Source organism: Triturus cristatus, chromosome 1_1, assembly GCF_964204655.1.
Source record: "Triturus cristatus chromosome 1_1, aTriCri1.1, whole genome shotgun sequence".
NCBI classification, from domain to species: Eukaryota; Metazoa; Chordata; class Amphibia; order Caudata; family Salamandridae; genus Triturus; species Triturus cristatus.
In genome coordinates this window covers 11,989,018-12,015,555 of record NC_140579.1, presented here as the reverse complement: position 1 = coordinate 12,015,555, position 26,538 = coordinate 11,989,018, and the positions used below count along the sequence as shown (strand labels likewise).

Sequence of the window (26,538 nt, the reverse complement as noted above, 5' to 3'; positions counted from 1 at the left end):
GAGAGATGCTGCAAATTAAGAGGGGAGGCCATGAGAATCATGAAACAGATAAGGGGCAAGGGCTTGCCTTCTGGCATAGTTAGGTTACAGCTTTGCTAAACATGGGGCTATTGATGCACAGAAACAAGGCACTGGATAAACAGCTCCTAAAAATATGATCCAGCAGCAATGTTCACAGGAAACAGACTCTCCAGCTCAGCCCATCCTTGTAATATCACAGACTTACCCAATCTCCTTCCAAATCAAAATAGGTGGCCTCCACCTCTGTTGTAGAGATGATTTCAGGATAAATTCAGAAGTTGCTACAAATTCCCTCTGCTGGCTATTGCATTTAAAATCAGTGTACCAGGGAGCTTTCAAAACATAGTTGTGGAGACACAATGAGGGACTGGGTGCAAACATTTCAAAGAACTTGAATATTGCTTGGAGGATGTACAAACATGGTTAAGAAAATTAGTAAGGGCGTGGCTAGCAGCCGTCAGGAATGGTCGCTTTCTGAACCTGCTCCGCAGACCTCGACTATAAATCCGTTCATTTCTCCGTTTGCCAACTCGGAGACTGCCCCATGATATCGGGGAATTCACCCCAACCCAATCCAACCCGGAGGCGCCGCTCGAGACGGAGGGCTGCCCAACTTTGAGCCGGTGAGAGTGCCTGACTCGCTGAGCCCCGGACGACCCAAAGTGGCAGCCGGGAACTAGCAGGGAAGAAAGCCCCGATAGAGATCTGCGGACTACAGCCGCGTTGCCCTGGGCGCTGCAGTGGGCGCTACGTGACACCGTTGTGCCCCGTTGAGGCCTTCACGACAAGGCGTAGGTGCAATATACCGGAGTGCTGATGCGAACAGTAGCGGGGAGAGGACGCGACTGAGGCCCGACAGACACTGTGCCTGGAGCGGAGAGTCCGCCGAATCGAGGTCCCTGGCCCCAGGGCCTACCCACGGAGTCTCCGGGTAGCGCGGAGTCCTGCCAGATCTCCCAGACGTAATCAGAAGGCCGAGGTGAGAGGGTGCAGATCATGGGCCGCAAAGGGAGGAGGAGCGCTCGTAGACGCCACCGCTGTTCCTGCGGAGCGGAGAGAGGGCGAGATAGCTGCCACTAACTCGAGGCCCCGGACGCGCAGCCTGCTCCCGCAGAGACTGCCTAGGGACTGCTCCCTCTGGCTCTAATAGACCTCCTCAGGAACACGTCCTCAGCAGTAAACACAGCTAACTCAAGACCTTTAATCTTCCGGTCCCTGATCACGCCATACACTGTAGTGGGCCCGGGCGAGGACAGGACACACACGGGGCCTGGGCAGAAAGGCCTATTTACAGTGCTCACAATATAATTAAGCACAGTGTATCCCACCCAGCTGTCATTGCTGCAGCTGAAATCAGACCAACAGACACATCGGAGGGTGCTGCATGGCAGACTGGTCCCTAGTTTCCTATGGCCTTCTTTTAACCCCTCGAGGGGCTGTGGCTGTAATGATCACAATATAAATCCGGGGCTCAACAGGCCTTTGGGGCCCTAGTGTTGACGGAGAAAGGTTTCCCACCTAGAATTGTTGTAGAGTGGGCACCAGACACTGGCAGCTTTGACCTGACAACGCAGCGGTCTCGATCCTCTTCTGGCCCAGCGGAACCACCTGGAACACCGACAGGTCAGCAGAGGACAGTTCTCTCCTCCGCGCAGGCGGCGGCAATTACAGGTGCGTTCCCCCAAATAGCTGAACCCCTGTGTCTCCAGAATTTTTGCTCATGGCTATAACAACAAAGGACTTAAAACTCACGCCCAAACACAACTGGCAAAGCAGGGGGGAGGACACCGAGATGGCATCCGGCGGTGACTCCAAAACCTCACAATCTCGCCCCCCAGCTAAAACTCTCACCTTGGAGGATGTTATGGAGGCCATAGCTGGGGTAAGGACATCACTGGAAACACGCATAGATTCAGTGAATATCGAGATAACCCTCCTACGGGCAGATCTGAAGAAAATGGACTCAAGGGTTAAAGAAGTGGAGACCACTACGACGGCCCTCATGTCCGACACCTCTACCCTTCAGCAACAAGTCGCCCAACTTCAGAACCAGCGTAAAAGAACCGAAGAGTTCCTAGATGATTACGAAGGGAGGGCGAGACAGAATAACATCCGTATTCTTGGTGTGCCTGAACGAATGGAAGAACCGGCTGTTGACCTTTTGTGGAGGACTTAATACTTAAACTCCAGCCTAAACGTCTCTCCGGCTATTTCTCCATCGAACGGGCCCACAGAGTTCCCGGGGGCCGTCCTAAACCCGGAGCTCCCCCACAGCCCATAATCGCAAGAGTTTTTAATTTTTGGGACAGAGATGTCATCTTACAGACAGCGCAGGCCGGACCTTCACTAAAAAATGATAATGCAAACGTCACATTTTTCCCAGACTTCACAGTCAAAGTCCAGGCACAGAGACGCAGCTTTACAGCAGGTAAAAAAGCCCTCCGGGCCAAAAACATAAAATACTCCATGCTATTCCCGGCCAAGCTACGGGTGGAGTCTGATGGAAAGTCTTGTTTTTTCCTGTCCCCATAAGCCTGGGACTGGCTGGAAGGATGGCGCAGAGTGGAGAGGCAAACAGATGGACGCAACAATGGAGGCCCCAACAACGGTCAGCGAGCCCCTCCCGCGGAGAGAGAGAGACATCTAGAGGGGGACTCAAGTGGGGCACACTGACTCAGGCTCTAGGAGCCTGTTGCTTTAACCCATAATGTCTAGTCAAGTGTGTAGTTGCCGGTTCTGGGACTTGCGATTTCCATGCAACGACTCTCTGAACGAGTGCAGATTATACATCTGGGGCGGAACTGTCTGAATTGAACATACGTCTCGAAGCTATCATGAACCATACAGATGGATTGGACTATAATAACTAGCATTTCAATATACCATGAATCTACTACGTGAAAGGTGAGGGACGGAGGTGGTTAGCCGAGCACCTCGCAAATGGGAGGGTGGGCGACAGGCACTCTGCCTTGTTGGGGAGTGGATAGATCAGATTACACTGGCAGGGGGGCTCAGAAAAGGGAAAGGGGCGGTGGTTGAGATTTTGAATGTTATATTTTTCTTTGCACAGAGCATACAAGTAAGTAAGATGTCACCAATCCAAGGGGCTAAATTGCAGTGTACCTCGGCGGACGGCGGGGATGAGAAAGAAGAGGTCCCACTGCCACCCTGGCCAAGTACCATTCTTCAACATGGGGTTCACCATCGGTGCCACCAATACTGGCACACCACTGTGCACATGTTTCCTCTAACTATTAGACATGACAGACTCTAAAGACATAAAATTGTCAATTTTGACGTGGAATGTCAATGGATTAGGCAGCAAAATAAAGAGGGGAGTAGTCCTGCAATACCTTAAACGACACTTGCCAGACTTAATATTATTGCAAGAGACTCACCTGGCGGGTAACAGTTGTAAAGCTCTCCACAGATGGGGGTACAGACTAGTGGCTCATGCCGGATTTACGTCTGGATCTAGAGGTGTAGGTATTCTCATTCGCAGGAGTCTGGCCCTTACACCCACCTGTATTTAGACCGACCCACAGGGGCGATTTGCTGTTCTAGAGGCGACATGGGAGAGCAAATCACTGAATATAATCTCGGCCTACCTCCCACCAGCGCTGGGTAAAACAGCACTACAAGATCTAGGCAAGATACTCATTGATAGACACCCTCAAAAATCATCTTCCCGCCGTAACAATAACATGGCTGACTTCGCCCAAGCAATGGGTCTTACAGACATATGGCGAACGCTGAATCCTGGTGTATCTCATTTCACACATTATTCCAACGCACATAAAAGTATGTCCCGCATTGATTATTTCCTTACGTTTCTCACAGACATAGGTCATTTCCAGCATCCCCAGGGGCCCCCAAGAGACATCTCCGACCATTCTCCCCTCAGGGTTGAACTCACTTTTCACCAACGTTTGGCCCGAGGCCCCGTAATCATCAACCCATGGCTCCTTACAATTCCAGATATCAAAGATGACCTCGCTGAACGCACGAACCACTACTTCACTGAAAATGTTGGCTCTGTTGACTCGGCAAATACTATTTGGGAGGCCTATAAGGCAGTAATTAAGGGACGTGCCCTGGCTCTAAAAATCGGATATATCCAAAATCACAGCGAACAATTGACCCAGATGGACAGTGACTTACTCCTCCTCGAGACGGAACATAATACTTCTCCCACTGAAGCCACAGCCCACAGACTCCGAAACAAACAGCTAGAGTACAAAGCCCTGGCACGGGAAAAGACCCAGGCCAGGTTGCTTCAGACACGCCATAGAATCTACTAACTCGGGGAACGTGCTGGCAAGATGCTAGCATGGCTAGAAAGACGGGATCAGGTGGCTCGATGGGTTCCTGAAATCTTACTTGAGGATGGGAGGCGGATAACTGACCCTCGGGAGGTAGCGGAGACATTTGCAGATCACCTGGAGACCGTATATACCTCTAGGACTGCGTCCTCCTCTGAAGACTCTCGTCAGCTCTTGGGAGAAATGAATCAGCCTACACTCTCAGATACTGACAGAGACACCTTAGACGCAGACATAACTGCAGACGAAATCTGTAAAGCTATCTTTGCTATTAACTCTGGGAAAGCAATGGGGCCTAATGGGATTCCCATTGAATTCCTTAAAGGGATGGCCCTTAAAATAGCTCCCCACCTAAAAAACATGTACGACGAGGGTCTGGAGAGAGGCACTCTTCCCTTGGACCAACAGTTGGCCTCTACAGTTGTCATCTGCAAACCGGGCAAATTAGTGGTTAATTGTGGCTCATATAGGCCCATCTGCCTAATTAGTTCAGAGGCCAAGGTGTCGTCCAAACTTCTTGCATCCTGGCTAATCATTGGTCTTCATGGACTAGAGATGGAAGTACTATCAGGATTTGTACTTGGTCGAAATGCCGCCCTCAATATTCGTCGGGTCCATAATGTCCTGGGTAGACAGCCCAATCTGCAGGAAGATGCGGTTATACTGTCCTTAGACGCCACTATGGCGTTCGACTCAATAGAATGGCCCTTTCTTTTCGAGGTGTTGGCGAGGTTTGGCCCACGATTACGACAATGGGTGGCATTGCTCTACAATGAGTTGTCAGGTCAGGGTGAACAAATATACATCACCCACATTTGCCTTGCAAAGAGGGACTAAGCAGGGCTGCCCCCTATCCCCCTTACTATTTGCGTTGACCCTCGAACCGTTGGCCCACTGGATAGGGCGGGATGTTTCGATACGGGGACTGAGGTGGAGTGAAGACATAGTGGACAAAATATCACTCTACACTGATGACATGATATACCTAGCGTCCCCCGGATCCCCATCAATAGTTTATTTAATGTCATCACAAATTTTGGTAAATACGCAGGGTATACTATTAACTGGTCCAAATCTGTACTGTACGTGCTGCACGGCCCTCCACTTCGCCAACCTCGCGGATACACTATAGAACTGGTCACTGAAGGTTTTAAGTACTTGGGCATATTTAATACAGCCGACCCCAAACTCTTCTATGAACATAACCTTCTGGGCCCCTTAAAGCAGCTGCAGGAAGATGTTAGACACTGGAGGTCGCTGCCCCTATCCCTCCTGGGCGGCCCTATTTAAAATGCTTGCACTTCCCAAATTTCTATATATACTTCAAAACTGCCCATTCCCTACAGCCGACAATTATTTTACCACCATAGAGGGGGAACTCCGTACCCTGCTGTGGGACGGGAATACACCCTGTGTCTCCATCCAGTAGCTCACCAAGGGGTGGTATGACGGAGGAATTGCCCTTCCGGAGCTACGCCTCTACTACAGGGCCTCACAACTGGTGGCCGTTAATCAATGGATCTACGGATCCCCAACAAACCCGGCTTTCCACCTAGAACAATACCAAATGGGGCGAGAGGGATATTTCGGTGCCCTTTACAGTAAAGTTTAAAGAGGTCGCTACTTAGGACCAATGTCACAAACTGTGGCCATTTGGCGTAAAGCCACTAAATGCCTAGGGTGGGCCGATAAATTCACAAAAGCCACACCGTTGTGGTCCTCGCAGCAGGTGGGAACACTGTGCTTCCACAAGGTATTTGACAAATGGGACACCATTGGCATCACTACTATAGGGGACCTGGTCCACAAAGGGAAACTTCTCACCTTTAAGGAATTACAAAGTAGACATACTCTCGCACAAGGAGCTTCCACCCCTGGAGGACCGATTGCTCACAGAACCACTCTTGGCTAATGCGGTCTCCTGCACTTACCATAAACTCTGCAATAACTTACCTGACTCCTTGGACACAAATCTTCACCGAAATTCAGGCAATAACGCAGGTAGATATTAGCCCAGACCCGCTACTAGCATTACTAAGTTACTCCAAGAAGATACAGAAACCCATTAGGCGCCTGGTGGACATGGCGCTCCTTGTTGCCAAACATGTCTTGGCGATGCACTGGTCCAGGCGCCCCCTCCCCACGCTGAAACAATGGACTAGTGACATGCTATATTGCAACACGCAAACAGAAGCATACAGTGAGCTTCTTCCCCCTAGGAGTCGACCAAAGAATTTTAATGGCAGAGGGTGATCCGATGACACAATAAACATAGCTACGTTATCGGGAAATGTGAGTTACATGTTAACAAGATACCTGCCCAGGGCAGCTGGAATGTTAAACCTTTGACTTTGCTATCCCACGAGAGATACACTAATTTGGTTGCACAGTCTTGCTCGCTCCGGTTGTTGGTAGTGATTCGTCAATGTGGAGGTGCATCAATCAACCTATGTTCAGATGGAGTGATCATGTGGATCTTGTTTTTATTATATATGTATCATGTTGCAAAGTGGAAACTGAGCCCTTATTGATGTTATTTTTCTTTCGCATTCTTAATCCCCCTTTTTTTTTTATCATCCTCATTTTTAAGATTTGTTTGTATTGTATTATTGAAATGGAAAATAAAATAATAAAAAAATAAATTTAAAAAAAAACGTACCTGCCTCCTTTCAATCTCTTCGCGACAGATGGCAGACAGACATGGGGCTATTGGAAAATGCGGACTGGCAGGCAGCACTAATGTCCCCCAGGGAAAAAGCTTCCGCCTCATACAACTGAAAATACTTCACAGGTCCTACTTTTCAGGTGGACTCTTGGCCAAAATAGGTAGCCGTAGTAATGCGCTGTCTCAGGGGCTGTGGCCAAGAAGGTACTTTTTTATCATGTCCTGTGGGACGGCCCGCATATACGTCCAATATGGGACAGGACAACCAAGAAAATGACAGACACGTTGGGAAAGCACATTCCATTCTCACCGCGATTAGGGATTTTAAATATATGAGAGGTCATCGACTTGACAGAAGTGGAGCAGCAATGGGTGGCATTGGGATACCTGCTGGTCAAGCAAGCTATAGCAATACTATGGGGATCAAACAACAGGTCACTGACGGTCGGACGGGTGGCGGAGACGGATAGATGTCTGATTGCAGAGAAAGAGGTCTATAAAGAAAGAGGCTGCCCTAAGAAATGAGATAATAAAATGGGGAGGATGGAATGCCTTTGGGGGGGAAACTTGTACTTCTCCAACAGAAGATATGGCGATGAGAAGAAACAGGTTTGGTGACCCTTCAAGTCAATAATTTTTGTAACAAGCAAAAGTCGATGTACTGTAATGTATGTTCTTTGGACTACAATGTGATATTTAACGAGGACTCTGTGCTTTCTCCTTAATAAAAATTGTTTAAACCAAAAAAAAAGAAAATTAGTAAGACGTAGAAAGTATATAGAACTGCGAAGAATCTGCCAGTTTCTCTCTATAAACTGAATTCATATGTAAGAAGGAGGCCAATCAGAATGGCTACCATGAGCCGATGGCAACTCTGAACCATCTACAAGTTGTATAGTCAACAATGGTCATAGTCTGTGCAACAACAATATGCAAAGCACTCCACAAATCAGACCTGTACGCTAGAGTGGCAAGAAGGAAGCCATTACACAAGAAAGCCCTCCTTGAATCCTATTTGAAGTAAGTCATGTGAAAAACATTGTATGGTCTGTCAAACACAAGTGTATCATTTCATCCTAAATGAGCAGTGTTACGTTTGTCACAAACTCAGCAAGTGTAGCGCCAACTCTACTGTGAAGCATGGTGGTGGCATCAATGTGCCATGAAGAAGTCTCTCTTCAAATGAGGCTGCTTTCTGTCCACTGTAAGAAAGAGGAAACTGAGATAGGAATTCACCTTTCAGCCTGACAACGACCAGCTAAAGATACACTGGAATGGCTATGGATCAAAATGGTAAATGTCTTGGAATAGCCTGGTCAGAAGTCGAGGTTCAATCGAATGGGAAATGTGTGGCTCGACTTCAAGGGTGCCCTCCATCCAAGCTCAGAGCAGTTCTGTAGAGAAAACTGGTCCAATAGTGACCAATGGAGGTCTGCAAAGGCAGGAGAGACTGTCCCGGCTGTGATTGCTGCTAAAGAAGCTTCTGCCAATAGCGAGTTCAGAGCGGTGGCGCGTGCGCAATTATCATATTTCAGTTCTGCATTTTTAATATATCATTTCTGTCAAAATAAAAACCGTTTCCTCTTGAAAGCAGAGCATTGTGTGTGTGGAGAAGAGGAAGCGATGACAATGAGGCGATGACGCCAAAACTTGGCGTACACCAATGGGATGTGGACCTTCAATGGGTAGCGCATGTGTGTACTGAGATTAGGAATCGACTTGAGTGAACACTAGATATAGGAGTCCCTGTGTGTGCTATACTGGGAGAGTATCCAGTCACATAGGGTTCTGAAGAGACCTCATGCGCATGCGTGAGGTGCATGTTGTCAAACGTGCTCTCGCTAGATGCCTTTCGCTCAGTATTCTGAGGTATCACCGAGATGGGAGCTTCTCTGGAGGTCAGGAGTCATCGCTCCCACAAAGCGCAAACTCCCTCTCAGGGGCAACGAGGGCCTGAGACTTTACTCTTAAAATGGCGGCCACAGCATCGCACACATGAGAGAGAGTGCCGCACTCACCTTGGCCTTCTCAAGTTGAGCCACAGCCTGTCGCTCGGCCTCCTTCCTGAGGGCTTCACAGTCCTCCTCCAGGGACACATCGGAGTCTGAGGGGCGGCCGGTGCAGGATTCTGCAGACCCCTTCAAAGAGAGACGAGAGGAACACGATCAAACAAGGGAGTACAGATACGATGACCCTCCCACCCCCATCAGAACCTTAGATAACAAAGAGAGCAAAAAGACACATTAAACCCAAGTACCAGCCCCACTTTTACTTCTGGGCTTTTACTGTGCACCTAAGCAACATATCACATTTGTGGGACATCTTATGAGGTCTATGGGGTAACAAACGGGATGCTGGAAGACATCCAGAGACAGAAAAATGTGCTGCAATTGCTGAAAGTAATTACCAAATTGAGTTGCCGCTGGCACACCCTGTAGTCCAAATGACAAACTTGACAGACCAAGCAGGTTTGCTGGGATGATAGGGCCCATACGTCCTATTGGCTACTTACAGCTCGCACTAGCTGGCCTCAAATAATAGGATTTCGGAGTGATGGAAAACGAGTGGGTGAAGCCAGGTACTGCGTTCATCAACACAATAAAACAATATAAAATAACAGTAAAGTGATGTAACTGGAACAAACCCTAGCAGCATCTCATAGTCTAAAAAAAATGCCAAGGGACGTGGAGGTTATGTACGGTCACACACATTTCCTGTCACAAGAGGAAGTATGAGCGGAAGACATTTTGATCTCCCTTTAAAAAAAAACAAAAAACGTGTTTATAAATAACGGATATTCCTTTCACAACACGTGAAAATTCATCTGAAAAAGCAAATTCCTGCAGATTCTAATTCTATAAATGATGGCCTGTAACTTGCACCTGTAGATGACACTTTCACCCAAGCACAATTTCAATGCACAACATTTTTGAGAATAAGATTATAAGGGGCCTGGGCCTGCCTTTTCACCAATACAAGAGTAACATTGTGTGCGGAGATTTAGCTCTGCAACTGAATGTACTTTTAAATCCTCATGGTATCCCCGCCATTCCCAGGAGTCTCTGTGGAAAGCTGCACTGGGCGCAGGTCTCCAGCCTTCCTGCTGGAAATGTCGATCCTGCGACTCCTTTTGCTGCTATGCAGGGTTTACAGAGCACAGAAAACCACGGGGAACGGAACCGCCGGGGCAAATGCACGGTTGCATCTTCTCTGTGGGGGTGAAAACATTGTTTCTGTGAAGAAAGCTTTTCCCTTCTACCCCCAGGAAATCTGGGGGTGAGCCTTTGCCCCTTTCATCCTTGGAGGGGAGTAACAGGCAATTTCCAGCCTGGAAAGGAGTTGGAGAAGTGTTTGAAAACACCCACAAACGCGCGTTTGTGAGCATTCCCAACACCCACCTAACATCACTTGAGTGGGATTTACTCCTATAGCTCTTTCAGGACGTATTGCGCAGAATCTGCATTAGTGAACGTACTTACGTCCACCAGGAATCACTGTGAATTCCTGGCAGGCATAAAAAAAGGTATTTTTCAATAACCCTAGGTCTGCAGTCTACTACTACTGGACAACCCCAACATTTTTATATAACACATCTCCTCTGAAGGACTTTTAATTGGATCATGAACTACACCAACTTCCATTAAGATATTATATTTAAAGAGCTCGGTTGCGTTATGGCTAGCTCCAGGCTATGAAAACAGCTTTAATAAAAAAAAAAAAAAATTAAAAACAGATGCTCTCATAAGTTCAGCTATAATTATGGCTTATCCCACGATGTGCTAGGCAGCTAGGGCATATGTTCTACAGACCAGACCCAGGAGTGGTTTGTGGTACACCACAAACCGAATTTACAACCCACAAGATGCTCACACAAGCCACAGAAAGTATGCACTTTTATATAAGATCTGAAACTGATCAGTCTTTCATTAAATATGCAAAGCTTGAGACACATTAGCTTCCTTTATAGCGCTCCATTTACTCTGGTACCTGAAGTCCAGTTGCATCTGAGATGCATTATATGCATCGAGAGACACAAAAGCTCAGAAAAACGTGCCAGGTCTTAAAGAGCCCTGTAGAAGGGACGGCGAGAGGCGCATCGTCCATTAACAATTTAATATCTAGGGGTAAAACAAAAATAGATGATGTGAAGCATATGGATAAATAGCAGTAAAGTTTAAGAAACCATATTTGACTTGAGCGAATAACGTAAAGTTGCTTACTGTATCGCTTCTTTTAGGATCAGTTCCCTGGGACATGAAGACTTTTTTGCCACACATTAAAGAAATTCAAAGGACAACACCAGCAGCATGCACTGCCAAACCATGCCTAAGTCACCCAATCAAGTCCCCAAGGACTTATTGTCACCATTCCTCCCTACCCTATCGAGAGGACTCAAAAGTCCACCCAAGTGAGAGTGCATTAGGTGTCCTGTCCAGCTAAAGTGGAGGTGGGCTACGGGTTACGAGCAATAAAGACTGCAGGTACTTGGACTCCCGCATCTGCCATTTTTCCAAGAATCACGCATCAACTGGTGCAATATCCTAGTATTGGAGGCGACCAAGAAGGAGCATGATACATTAGGTGATCACCATTCTTGAAGGTGCAGTTACTCCTAAGCTTGCTTGGTAAAAGCTGCTATCGATGCTCACACTCCCAAAGACACATATTAGTTGCTGTCATTCTTGGGAATGGCGGAATATTATGCAAGATATAGTCTTATATCTTCGAACAAGGAAGACAATATTAGGAAGTTGTTAAAAATAGGAGATACGAATGGAACGAATAATGCAAAAAGGAATGCAGTTTGTTAAAGGATGATGCGGCGATAGCCCCATCATCGAGACTGTGTGACACCTTTGCAAGTTGATAATTATGACAAACGCCAGCGGTGTTGATGCAGGGGCTGTTTTGCTTCAGGGTCATAGGGGTCAATCAATCAATCAGGGGATTATAAGCGCACTACTCGCCCGTGAGGGTCTCAAGGCGCTGAGATGGGGGGTGCGCGGCTTCATTCAGCTGAAGAGCCAGGTCTTGAGCGTCTTCCTGAAGGTGTTCAGGGAGGGGGCGCATCTGATGTCTGCCGGGAGCTCGTTCCAGGTCTTGAGGGTCTTCCTGAAGGTGTTCAGGGAGGGGGCGCATCGGATGTCTGCCGGGAGCTCGTTCCAGGTCTTGGCTGCAATGTGAGAGAACGATCTTCCGCCTGCTCTGGCTCTGTGGATGAGCGGGGTTGGGTTAGAAACAGTTGTATTTGCATCTAGGCTGCTTTCAGTTACAGAAAAGAAAGACATGTTCCACGATTAGAAAGAAAGCCCTGGTTTGTTGGTGGGGAGTGGAATTTTGTTGACAATCTGTGTGAGTTCTCAGTGTACACAGACCATCGACCGTTAGTTGAGCTTTTGTCATCAGAAAGGGGAGGCGGGATAACACAGAGTACTTTGTAAGTGGCAAGAGTACAATTTTGATTTACAATATGTTCCAGGTAGTAAGAATGTCACTGCTGTTTGTCTTTCGTGTTTGTCAGTTCAAGGTCATGAACTGTGCAAGTTTGATGCTGAATAAGATATGATGATAGCTGGGCCAGGGAGGTTTCTCAAGAGTGGTAGGAAGCTCCTGATTGGAGGAAACACTTGAGTGGGTGGTGAGTACCTATGTGTGGGTTGGCTCATGAAGAAACATCTTGACAATGAGTTGCTTCAGTATTCTGGTGTGGCGAATGACATTTCACACTAAGCTGGTGTAGTATATTGGGGTGAGCTGTTGGTTGTTCCCAGTAATTTAAGAAGAAGGATTATGGACAACCGGGCAGGAATGGAACCAAACATACATGTCGATCTGATTTTGGTGGCCAGCTGTTGATAGGTGTATGAAAGAGAAAGTGTGAGCATATATACTACCTGCACCTAGATTGATGAATCACAATAAATTCCTAAGACAACATTGTCAGCTAATGAGGACATTGTTGTGCCTAAAACAATCTAGGGAGAAGATAGCACTGGCCATCTCAGGACCATTTCACCTTGGTGGCCCAAACTCTGTGCAAGGCTGGCGGATAATGATGATTGGTTGCAGTGGCTGTGGGTCACGTTTGTCTGCCCACAACGAAAGTCAAGAAGTTGTTGATGGAAATATTTACACAAGGAATTAGCTACAAATAATAGGGGGCAGCTAGATCCATAAGAAATTAAAGAATTCTTGAAGAACCATGGAATTGAACTTTTATGTATTTCAGTATATTTTCTGCAAAGTAATGGCATGGTTGAGAAGTGCGACAGTGTGTTAAAAAAGGGAATACGGTTGCCTGTAAGAGAAGGTAGTGATTGACTTAAAGCTGTGACTGATTTAATTTGGGCTTATCGCGTCACATCTAAAGGTGAAGGAGAAAAGTCACCATTTGAGAAGATGAAAGGAAACCGGCCTTGTTCTTATCTGAAGTAACCCTGGATGATGGGACATCAAGAGGTGACAGAATGTGTGAATAAATGTAAGTTGGAAGACAAAAGGATAATGATGAAAAGTTTTACAATTGGCGATTTGGTGAGAGTAAGGTTAGGTAAAACCGGAAGAAAGGGATTATTCCAATTTTCCAGATGTTTGCTGGTGAAGAAGGTTGGAATATCTGTGACGGAGTTGATTAATAGTCATTCTTGGAATAAAGGAAAGGCTATAAAGGTTTATGAATGCCCTAACGACAAATTAATTGACAGTAATGCAAATGCTACTTACAACCAAGTTCTCTCTCTCGACAAGGCTAGGAGTGCGTATCAAGAAAAGTCCTGCATGGAAGAAGGATTATGAGGTATATCCGTATTCTTTTTATGGTTACCCAAACACAAACCCAACTGCTTATCACTTTTTTGTGGTAGCTAGATGTTTTGTATGCTCATAAATATTTTTGGGGTGAGGAATGTATATTATTCCTGTCCTTACATGATATGATGAGGGTCTAAGAATGTTCATAACTTAGAATCGTATGTTACGGTTTGATCTGAGGGGAGAGTTCCTCCGCAGTTGCTGGTCTTTCCTCCACTATATAGGACTCATATTTGCGTAGAGAAGAAACCATTTTAATATATACCATGAGCCGATCATCTTTACAGATGTCTTACAAGTACTGTATTCTGGTACTGTCCTTGGTTAGATGGCTATGTCATACTGAGCTGTGGATTTATGTTTATGTCTCAATTTGGACCGGGTAGCCATGTTTTTCAAACTGGATGCTTCCCTCTGCACATTTCACACTTCATTATTTCTGCAGCCCACGGTCAAGCAGAGTTCTTGGCGAAACCTTTCCAGCATGTTCACAATACTGTATCTTTTCCAAGGACCTTCCACTAGCTCACTGTGCCCTATTCATTAATAATAGTTTGTTCTTGATCATTAGCATAGAGTAGGCAGAATCAACGTCCATATAGTGGGATCGTGCTTAGATGAGAAGGCAATATGACATTTAATAAAACTGTGCTCTGTTTGGTAATATTTGTGATATTTTTACTCACACTATGATGAATCCACACTTTTTATTCTGTTCTATGAGAAGATTTCCTAAATAAACCAATGATTATGGGGGTGACCCAGGACCTTCCTGAAGACTTTCGAATGCTAATAGTGAGGAAATATGAATTTTATGATCAGTTATGTCCCCTATCTTAGACCCCAACGGCTCCATGTATATGCTACAAGTACATGTATGTTCCCTCCAGTTCCAGTTATGAAGACGCAAATACATGTGCGTCCACCGTTAACATGTCCTCTTTCAGATCCGCCATGAATGGGTCAGATATTCCGTTCCTAAGTATGAAAGGCCACCGACTTTATGTGGTTCACTTTCCTCATTTTACAGTTCAGGCGAGTAGGCCCTGAATTCTGCCATCAAGCCTTTTCCTGCCTTCTACCTCTGACAGCTCCAGTCTGAGCTCGCATCTGTATCCATGAACTTTGTCCTACTCCCTGCACGGCCTGTTGCCTGCCAAAAACTGTATTTCACCTTCAAGATTATCTGCTCCGCTCCTCACCCAATGCATTCCTGTCTAGTAGTTTAGGTAAACATTCTTCCAGCTACCGAGCTAAGGGCCCGGCCTCACTGTCCTCATGTAAGTAATTCATAGCCCCTGTTACCATGGAAGATTCCTGCCCCCTCGCATCTCATGTAGACACTTAGACGCTTGTACACGCACCAACAGTCAGTATAGAATAGATTTCGTCCGAGAGACCTTTCCTTTTGGATAACACAGTTCTTTAAACATAAGATATTAGATATGATTTGGGATTTAGGTTGACTTGACCCCCCAGACTTCTGTCTCCACATGTAGAGCTAAATGTCAAGTCCCCTTCACCCTCTAGTTGCACGTCAATCACACGTCATGCGGCTGCGCGCGCATCTCTGCCAATTATTTCTGCTGACATTGCAGGATTCTCTTATGGATCCACCCACTTGTGACATCATGTTTAATGACGTTTCTAGTTTACGCCTACATGTATGCCTTTTTCATTACGTATGTGTATTCTTATCTGTCTTATCAGCTGTTACGCCTCCTGCATCTGTCTTACTGTAATGCATTTCATATATATATGATTACTTGTCAATAATGTATTGCCTTCCCTTCCTGAACCCTCGTGGTGATGGAATTTGATGCCTATGGTTCGAACCATAATTCCTTTATAGAGGAATAAAGCCTTTCAGAACCTCTAATACCACGGATTCTGCCTCTTATTTTACTGAGTTATTCTTACTAGATTTTACCGCATCAAAAATAGTACAGGTAATTAAATATTTACCACAGAAATTGGCGCCCGAACAGGGACACTTTCTCATCTCACGCGCCGGAGGTGCATTGCAGGCCCGGTCTCCTGCCACAGCTGGACGGATAACAACGCGTACCCGCAGGATTTCCTGTATCTCCCTCCGGCCAAGCGGGGGTGACTGAGGCTGCGATCAACGCCCAGACGAGGCGGTGAGAAGTGCGAAGTATCCCGACCAGAGCCTAGCTGAGAGAGCAAGATCCGAGGTATACAGAGGCCCACCAGGTTCCGAAGTTCCGCGTCGAGTCGAGTCCGGTCCAGTCCAGTCCAGTTCCGAGGCCTTCCGTTCCGTGCTACCCGGTGAGTACCGTTGCCGGGGAGGCATTTAGACGTGCACATAGTTTGTGCCGGTCAAGACGGGTTTGGGTACACAAATCCGGTCTGCACTGTTTCAGCAGTGTATCTGTACTGTTTAGCAGTATATCTAGTATGTCTTGTATATAATTCAGTATCATCTAGTGTTAGTATTATGCCAGTAACTAGCTTCCTATTAGTTATCACTGTGCGTTAAATGTTAAATGTTAAATGTTTTAATACGTTCTACATATTGTGGTGTGAATGACTGTCCATTATTGTGTTTATTGTATTAAGTGTGTTCAAGGCTAAGTAATCAGGTCTTAAAATGCCGCTCTTTTCAAAATTAAGACAGATCAAAACTAGAAAAGGGGTACTCGAAGAAGCTGTTCCCATTCCACCTAGGGACACTCCAGGGTACTTTATGTATCATAAGCATGGCCTAGACGCCGTATTATTTCTTGATTTATGGGTGGACTACACCAAGGATTTACCAGAAAGTCAGAGGTGGCCCGCAGCTGGGACCTGGGATGCAGATTGCATCATGAGAGTAGAAGAAGAATTATGGAAAAAGAAAGCCAGACAGTCACAGAAAGATGCCATTGAATTATGGCGTAAAGAATCATATAGACGTACAGAAAAAGCGCTCAGACAGGAAGAGAAAAGTAGGGAGAATTCAAATAAAGCCCGAGAAAATATATTAATTGAGGAAGGTACCCGAGTAAAAGCAGAACAAGTAGACAGACAAAGAAACACCCTTATGAATGGTATGTATCCTCTTCTGGCCGAAGGGTTACCTAAGGCTACCCCGGAAATACCGAAAGACTTGCCACCTCCATTGCTCCCGATAAAAGCACATCCCAAAACAGCAAAAGATGTTTTCCTTTCCTCCTATTTAGACGATGTAGCTCCCGAATATGTTAATACCACACCACACACACCGCTTGCCGATGGTGTTCAACGCCAAGATCATCCGTCTGTATCCCCGCGACAACAAACTCCTACGCACATTCCCACAGGTCCATCTGTTTCTACCGCTTTTCCCGCATCTACATTTTCTATCTTACATCCGACAAATCCTTTCGTGCCCAGCACCTCAGACGGTGCGATGGGAGGTACGACAGACATTTTTGCCACGCCACCGCGAGGAAATAAATTGTCCCTTAGAGAATTAGCATGCCAACGTACACCCCAACTAGCAACTTCCGACATGTTTAAAGACCATCTTGTGGATTGTAGATATGATCCAGTGCCAGGTAAACAGGACAGACTGTTACTGTCATCACTACGTATACGACGAGCTACAATGTATTTAACGACGATACCAGGAATGGTTGAGCATCTAGACAATATATATCACTTTGTCCAATCAGGGCGAGGCCCTGAAAGTATTAACGAAGCCATGGAATACCAGAAAGTGGATGTACAGAGACAACTGTTACGCTTCTTCATAAACTGCGTGATCAGGAACCAAGACAGGCCTGAGGGAGATCATGATACCATGCAGAAACTCGCCAAATGGGGTCAGAATATATCAGACGGGAAACATGATAGACAGGCGTGTATAGTCGCCATGTACCGAAAGATCCGCAAAGAAGTAGAACGAATACATAAAGACAGATTAGAGGCAGACAGAACTGAATCAGAGGGAGAGGAGGAGCAAGAATCAGAAATGGCCGCAGGACAATTAGAAACAATGGCTTATGTAGGTAGAGGAAGATCTCTTAATAATACTAGATGCTTTAATGATCCAATACGTCCGATACGCCCAGAATGTAACAGAAATTTCCAAACCCCTATGTTAAATATAAGGTCTCCTGAACACCTATTTCAAGCCGCTGATAAATTACTCCGAGACCGAAGGGGGTATCATATGCTCGATTCCATGGATGAACAAGAATTAGCCAGGTCAGCAGTACTATGGGCTGACAGTCCCGGAAAATACAGTGATGATGCACTAGCACACACGTTTTTGAACCTTACCCCAGACGAACAGCGTTTAGCTGGTATATACATGATTCAACAACTCCTTATATTATATAAAAGCCAACACTCCGATCCTGGTCCCCTACCTGACATATTGACAGAATTACTCACGAATAGATGGAGAGGTTCAGGTACTGATTTAATTAAAGAAATTCTAGAATTTCAAAACCAGTATATTGTTTTCGTATGCCCAGAACATGTCTCAGTTCCCATCAAGGAAAGAACAACGTATTACATGGATAGACAGAATCCCTTACGCGAAGTACACCCTATCAAAATTGATGACGATAATTTCAAACGCGTGTTTGTGTACACACCTATAACTAAAATTGAATTATTAGAGATGAAGAAAGTAGTACCTAGCCATGACAAAGACCCAGCGGGTTTCCACCGTGAGATCAAAGACATGTTACTCATGGGAGAGTATACCTACCCTGACATTATGAAAATATTAAAAGTACTAATGCCTGCTGGTATTTACGAAAAACTCAAAGAAAAGGATTGGGAGGTGGGAGACCAAAAGATAGATTGGACAGCATTAGAAACAGAAGAAAAGGCCCGAGCTGCAGGATCAGGGCTTGGGGACAAGACTACAGCACTACCAGGATTACTAGTGCAAGTATTGCCACGCTTATTAAGTACGAAAAAGGAAGACTGGGGTGCAATCTCAGCCTGTAAGCAAAAACAAGACGAAGACACTAGTGATTTCTATTCCCGATTTGAAAAATGTTTTGGTATAAATAGTGGCATAAAAGCAAGTAGCGAGTCATATCCACATCTGTTTGTGACAAAATTAGTTGAAAATTCCCTGCCCCAAGTTAAGAATAGAGTATTGAAATTCGAGAGTACCTGGCAAGGTAACACCCCGTCACAGATGTTACAAATGTTACAATATCACCACAATAGAATTAGAGAGGAACAAGAACATGAACACAGACGTATGAAAGACACGAAAATGAAAATGCTTGTTGCTCAGTCAGTTCCAGCTGACGGTCACAGAAAGGGTACGACACAGTCCAGTGATTCAGCAGGTCCTGTAAAATGGACATGCAACTATTGCAAACAGCCAGGTCATTATATACACGATTGTGCGGTTCTGAAACATAATATCTCTACGGGTAAAACCAAAGAGAGACCACGTCCACCTAGACAAGATCAGATCCAACAACAAGTACCTCAGCATGTGCAATCTAGGCCAGCTCCGCAACAGGCAGCTCCACAACAGACCGTAGCCACATCACAGCAGCAGCCTATTGCTGCCACACAAGCAACAACGCAACAGATGTATCAGTATGCACAAGCAGATTATCCCGATTATCAGCGATACACATGAAATAGCCTAGAGAGGGAAGTTGGCTTACCCCTTATCGAGGTTCCTGTAGATCAAGAGGGACCTTATGTACATAGTGAACTATTAGGGGAAGACAGAAAGTTTTTACTTGATACAGGGGCAAGCAGAACAACTATACGACGCAGTGAAGTTCCAGGGGCACCCCTCTCAGGCTCACAGAATATTTCCCTTGGATTCTCAGGAAAGCCTATCATTAATGAAGTATCGCAACCCCTTCCACTTACGGTTGGTCCATTGACACGAACTACAGATTTATTGCTTACTAAATCATGTCCAGAAAACCTGTTAGGTATAAAAACATTGAAAGCTCTAGGAGCTATAATATGTTGTTCTCCGGAAGGAGTACGATTATTTTTACGTGACTTCAAAGGTCACTACGTGTCCAGAGACATGGATCACCGGCTGCAGAATTTACCTACACATTTATGGGCACAAGGCCCCACTAATGTTGGTTGCATGAACATTACACCATATCGAGTCACACTAAAAACAGGAGTGGTACTACCACGAATGCGACAATACAAGTTACCACCAGATGCTGTAGTGGCTTTACTGCAAATCATTGACGAGCTCATTGCACAAGGAGTGGTTGTGGAAACCGACTCAAATGTATGTAACTCCCCGATAATTCCGATTCTTAAAAGAACTGATCCAAAAGCTCCGCCAGTATATCGATTAGTTATTGATCTGCGCGAATTAAATAAATGCATTGTACCACAATACCCCGTGGTCCCAGATATCTCTTCATTACTAACAGCTATTGATTCAGGAGCAACGTTCTTTACTGTAATTGACCTCAAGAATGCCTTCTTTAGCGTCCCAATCGATCCGGAAAGTCAATACTTGTTCGGATTCAGTTTAAATGGACGAAGTTTTAAATTCACACGCGCACCTCAAGGATTCACAGAAAGCCCCAGCATCTATAGCCAAGCACTAAAACGAGAACTTGACAGTATCCACATGCCAGTTAACACTGCCCTGCTTCAATATGTCGATGATCTGCTGATCACCGCTCGAAGTGAACCTGAATGTGAAAAAGCATCACTGACGGTTTTACAATTTCTAGCCGACAAGGGGCACAAGGTGTCCCCTTCTAAGCTGCAATTCTGTGTCCAGCAAGTTGTTTACCTTGGGCACTTGCTGTCCAAGGAGGGAAGACAGCTTACACCCGACCGCATCCAGTTAATTGCTAACATGCCACCACCCAAGACACAAAAGGAGGTGCGGGCTTTTATAGGCCTCACTTCATACTGTAGACAGTGGATCCCTCAATACGCATTTCTAGCAAAACCACTCATTCAGTTGACAACACAGGAGGCAGCCACATCGACTGTCCTCCCTTGGACTCAAGAACATACACATGCCTTTGAAAGCCTAAAGAAAGCTTTATGTCAAGCACCTGTTTTAGCAACACCATGTTACAGTAAACATTTTACACTTTTTGTTACAGAACGCGAAGGTACTGCCTTGTCAGTACTCACTCAGGAACAAGCAGGATCACACAAGCCATGTGCTTATTTTTCTAGTACATTAGATCCCGTAGCTCAGGCTCTTCCTGCGTGCCTGAAATCAGTGGCAGCAACAGCTTTAGCAATCAGACAAAGCGATGCCATAGTATTAGGACATCAATTGACAGTACAAGTACCACATGCAGTGGAGGTTCTTCTGAACCGAACGCAAACACAACACTTGACTATAGCAAGACTTACTGGTTACGAATTGACATTGTTTCAGCCACACATAGAAATCAGACGTTGTAGTACATTGAATCCTGCCACACTTTTGCCAGTAAATGGAACAGACCCATTAGCACATGATTGTATTGAAGTCATTACTATCACGACGAAACCTAGACAAGACTTGACAGATATCCCATTGTCAGATCCAGACCTGACGTTGTATGTAGATGGTTCATGCATGAGAACAAATACAGGAGAGTTAGTGGCCGCGTATGCAGTCACAACAGACACTGAAGTCATCGAAACAAATTGTATTAACACTTTGTCAGCTCAAGCAGCAGAGCTCATCGCTCTGACACAAGCCTGTATTCAAGCCACAAATAAGAAAGTCAACATATACACAGATTCACGTTATGCCTTCGGAGTCGTCCATGACTTCGGCGTGCTGTGGCGAGAGAGAGGTTATTTAACTTCTCACGGTGCCCACATCCAACACGGACCCCTCATTCAAGCTTTATTAGATGCGATTCATCTACCCACTGCAATATCTATTATGAAATGCAAAGCCCATACGAAAGTTACCGATATCATTTCTCAGGGTAACGACCTAGCTGACAGAACAGCTAAACAGACTGCTCAAACTCACACAACTGACATGACAAAGACAATGGTTCCGACACCAACACATTGCATGACAGTTAAGGATCCCGCCCTTGATGTAATTGACATACAGACACATGCTACACCAGAAGAAATAAAGAAATGGACTGAATTAGGAGGGATCCAAACGGATCAAGGATGGATGACAAAGGGAAAATCTATATGGTTTCTTCCCGACTCCATGGTTCAAGTCATCATTAACACAATACATAGTCCAGCGCACCTAGGAGAGAAAGCTATGCTAGATAGCATTCAACACATTTGGTTCAACAAACATTTACGAGCAGCAGCTAAACAAAAAGTTCGTACCTGTTTGATATGTTGTCAGTTCAACCCAGGTAAAAGCATTCCCGTAGAACAGGGTGGATTTCAACCTCCTGATCACCCTTTTGAAGTCCTCCAGATGGATTATATCCAGATGGAACGATGTCGAGGATTCAAATATGTTCTCGTAGTTGTTTGTGCTCTTTCCCGTTGGACAGAAGCCTACCCGGTTTCAGATTACACTGCCCCGACTACTGCCAAACAGTTAGTTCGAGAATTCTTCCCACGGTACGGTTTACCACGTGTTGTATACTCAGATAACGGCCAGCCATTCTCATCCGAACTAATGAAACACGTTTCACTTTTGTTAGGTTACCAATGGAAATTCCACTGTGTCCGACATCCCGAGACAGCAGGTCTCGTGGAACGCCATAATCAAACTCTGAAAATTAGATTGTCCAAAATATGTAGAGAAAAAGGTGTTGATTGGATAGTAGCCTTACCAGTTGCACTCTTTTACATGAGAATGGTAGCACATTCTCGAACAGGGCTATCCCCGTATGAGGTGATCTTCGGTAGACCACCAAATATGTGGGGGACGCCTATACCTCGTAAAATAACTGATGTTGACTGTAATATGCTGACAGATTACCTGGCTTCCTTGATGTCTGCACTACAATCTTGTCGTTCACAGGTAGCTGCAGCTTTTCCCGATAACACTGAGGTGAAGCCCCATGACGTGGTTCCAGGTGACCTGGTTCTTGTGAGGAATTTCGACCGGAAGACCCAGCTGGAGCCTAGGTGGCAGTCGCCCAAGCTCGTCTTACTGACTACAAGGACAGCCGTGAAGATTGAGGGACGTAAAGGGTGGTTGCACTCGAGCCATATCAAAAAGTTTTATGGACTACCGTTCGATGTGAACACTCAGCCCTGCATTCCCTCACAGACAGACTCAAAGCTCCCCTTGGTTGAACAGACGGAGAACGAACTCTATAAACTGAAACTAAGGTCTAGCAAGTCAGACAATTTGATTGTTTAAGTCCTCTCCAAGGTGAATCGGTTGAATTTGTCTCTGACATGTATCCTCTAGACCGAAATAGAGAGAGAAATCGACAGATACAGCTTAAAAAGCATGCGTACTGTAAAACACTTCGTAGTCACTGCATAGTGACATTATTAATTTTGTTTTTTCTAAGTTTTCTGATCATCATCACCAGTGTATTGCTACATATGTATTACCCTATTTCTAAGCGTGCTTACAATGTTACTGCTGAACATTCTTTTAGCGAATTACCTCCGCATGAGTTGTCTTATAGATTTGCACTGCGCAACAACACTTTCATTAGTATGTTACATCATTCCCATCAGACCAGCAATGCTACCAATTGTTGGATATGTGGCCGACTCCCTCCCTATCAGAACTATAAGGGAGTTCTGCCTCTCTTTCCGTATCCGTTCACACACAATGGCTCCTGTGGAGCATGGTTTAGTTTGATTAATTCCCTAGATTCAAATTCAGTAGTTTATCAAGACAACTGGGTATGGGGAAACCTGAACCTAGTTTTACTTAAAGTCTGCTACCCTAACAAGGAGGGACTTCCCAAAAGAACAGGAACTGATCTAGAAAATGAAGTATATGGATTAGGTAACTTTACACTTAACCTCATGATTCTGAATGTTGAATCCGAAGCTACACCAATCTTGCCCGCTATGTCAGTATTTCCAGTTAAAGGTGAATTATGTGTAAGAAAGAATGGTTCAATACACATGGGCCATAGTAAATGTACCACTGTAATAGAATTCAGTGATCAAGGCAAGTCTACATTTAGAGCTTCTCGTCATTCCTACTTCATATGTGGCCAGACTGCATATATACGTTTACCTCTAGATTGGGATGGTACCTGTTACATTGCATTTCTTCTGCCACCTGTTTTCCTAGCCCCTCCTGATTATCACAGAAATACCCATTTAGTACACAATAGACAACAGAGAGATCTCCCGATTGTCGATTATACTGAAACGGCATGGGAACAATATACAGATTTCAATAAAGGTTTCTTTCCCTATATAGGTACAGTCACTAATAGTAAGCTGATACGTAGATTAACTAGAACCCTTGAAGCAGTAGTGAATGAGACTACTTCCGCCTTAGGCAACTTAACAGAGGAGCAGTCTGCGATGCGGATTGTTGTTCTTCAAAATCGTCTTGTCCTTGACGTCATCCTGGCCGATAGGGGCGGAGCTTGTAGGGTCATCGGATCAAGTTGCTGTGTTTTCATACCAGAAAACTCGCCGTCCGTATATAAAGCCATAACTCGCCTTCATAAGATTGTAAGCCAGATACACCAGAGTCCAGGCGCCTGGACTTGGTCCGGTTGGTTCTGGAGCGTGTTGTCAGCCTGGGGAGGGAGGATCCTATCCTTCCTAGGTATTGGCTTTCTCATACTATTCAGTTGCTGCTTATGTCTACAATGTGGGCCAGTGATTTGTGGTCTGTGTGCCACATCGTGTATTCCACATCCAAGTTTTCGCTCAAGATCCCGGAAGAAGAAAGAAGAACAAATGATGCTATATGAACAGATTGATGGATTGATGAAGATCGATATCTCCTGAGGGTCCGTAGGGGACAAGGAGGGAATGAGGAAATATGAATTTTATGATCAGTTATGTCCCCTATCTTAGACCCCAACGGCTCCATGTATATGCTACAAGTACATGTATGTTCCCTCCAGTTCCAGTTATGAAGACGCAAATACATGTGCGTCCACCGTTAACATGTCCTCTTTCAGATCCGCCATGAATGGGTCAGATATTCCGTTCCTAAGTATGAAAGGCCACCGACTTTATGTGGTTCACTTTCCTCATTTTACAGTTCAGGCGAGTAGGCCCTGAATTCTGCCATCAAGCCTTTTCCTGCCTTCTACCTCTGACAGCTCCAGTCTGAGCTCGCATCTGTATCCATGAACTTTGTCCTACTCCCTGCACGGCCTGTTGCCTGCCAAAAACTGTATTTCACCTTCAAGATTATCTGCTCCGCTCCTCACCCAATGCATTCCTGTCTAGTAGTTTAGGTAAACATTCTTCCAGCTACCGAGCTAAGGGCCCGGCCTCACTGTCCTCATGTAAGTAATTCATAGCCCCTGTTACCATGGAAGATTCCTGCCCCCTCGCATCTCATGTAGACACTTAGACGCTTGTACACGCACCAACAGTCAGTATAGAATAGATTTCGTCCGAGAGACCTTTCCTTTTGGATAACACAGTTCTTTAAACATAAGATATTAGATATGATTTGGGATTTAGGTTGACTTGACCCCCCAGACTTCTGTCTCCACATGTAGAGCTAAATGTCAAGTCCCCTTCACCCTCTAGTTGCACGTCAATCACACGTCATGCGGCTGCGCGCGCATCTCTGCCAATTATTTCTGCTGACATTGCAGGATTCTCATATGGATCCACCCACTTGTGACATCATGTTTAATGACGTTTCTAGTTTACGCCTACATGTACGCCTTTTTCATTACGTATGTGTATTCTTATCTGTCTTATCAGCTGTTACGCCTCCTGCATCTGTCTTACTGTAATGCATTTCATATATATATGATTACTTGTCAATAATGTATTGCCTTCCCTTCCTGAACCCTCGTGGTGATGGAATTTGATGCCTATGGTTCGAACCATAATTCCTTTATAGAGGAATAAAGCCTTTCAGAACCTCTAATACCACGGATTCTGCCTCTTATTTTACTGAGTTATTCTTACTAGATTTTACCGCATCAAAAATAGTACAGGTAATTAAATATTTACCACAATAGGGATGCTGTGTCTTTCAGTATTGATTTTGCTGCCCAATGGGAATTAGAATATTTCTGATTTTGCACTATTCGGAAAGGTCCAACTTGCTGAGATACTTCATGGCAATAATTCTGTACATAATTAACTATATCTTTGATGTGTTGGGCGGTGCCTTACCTTGGGGACACATTGCCTCATCAAACTGAGGTTTAACACCGTCTCCGATTCATCAACCTGTGGGCATTCTGTTGAGGTGAGGTTTTGGAGTGTAAAACCCTTGAGGTTCCCCAAGCCCGCATGTGTGTGATTTCTATTCTGTATGCAGATAGTTCTGTCCTGCCCCTTGAGATAGCTCACTGCATGGTATAATATCAAATCGCTTCATGGTATAGTATCAACTCACTGCATGATATCATATCAAATCACTGAGTGGTATATATCAAATCACTGCGTGGTATAATGTAAAATCACAATGGTATAATATCAAATCACTGCGTGATATCATATTAAATTACTGCGTGGTATAATATCAAATCACTGAATGGTATAATATGAAATCACTGCGTGGTATAATATCAAATCACTGCGTGGTATAATATCAAATCACACAGGCTTTTCCACTTTCCAACATGGCTAGTTTGTATGAGAGATTAGGAAACCATACAAAATGGGCCTGGGAAGATTGCCAATCAGATGCGAGTT

The 26,538-nt window shown here is 45.1% G+C and overlaps 1 protein-coding gene across 6 annotated transcripts in view; it reads right to left on the bottom strand.

Annotated features, from left to right (window-relative positions):
- The window catches only part of LOC146869127 (voltage-dependent L-type calcium channel subunit beta-1-like), a 275,900-nt gene that overhangs the window by 210,645 nt on the left and 38,717 nt on the right, over positions 1-26,538 (bottom strand). For all 6 annotated transcript variants that reach the window (XM_085623828.1, XM_085624074.1, XM_085624106.1 and 3 more), the window contains exon 2: positions 9,027-9,146. In XM_085623828.1, the coding sequence (XP_085479954.1) occupies positions 9,027-9,106 (80 nt within the window). In that variant the 5' untranslated portion in view covers positions 9,107-9,146. The remainder of the gene's footprint in view (positions 1-9,026; positions 9,147-26,538) is intronic.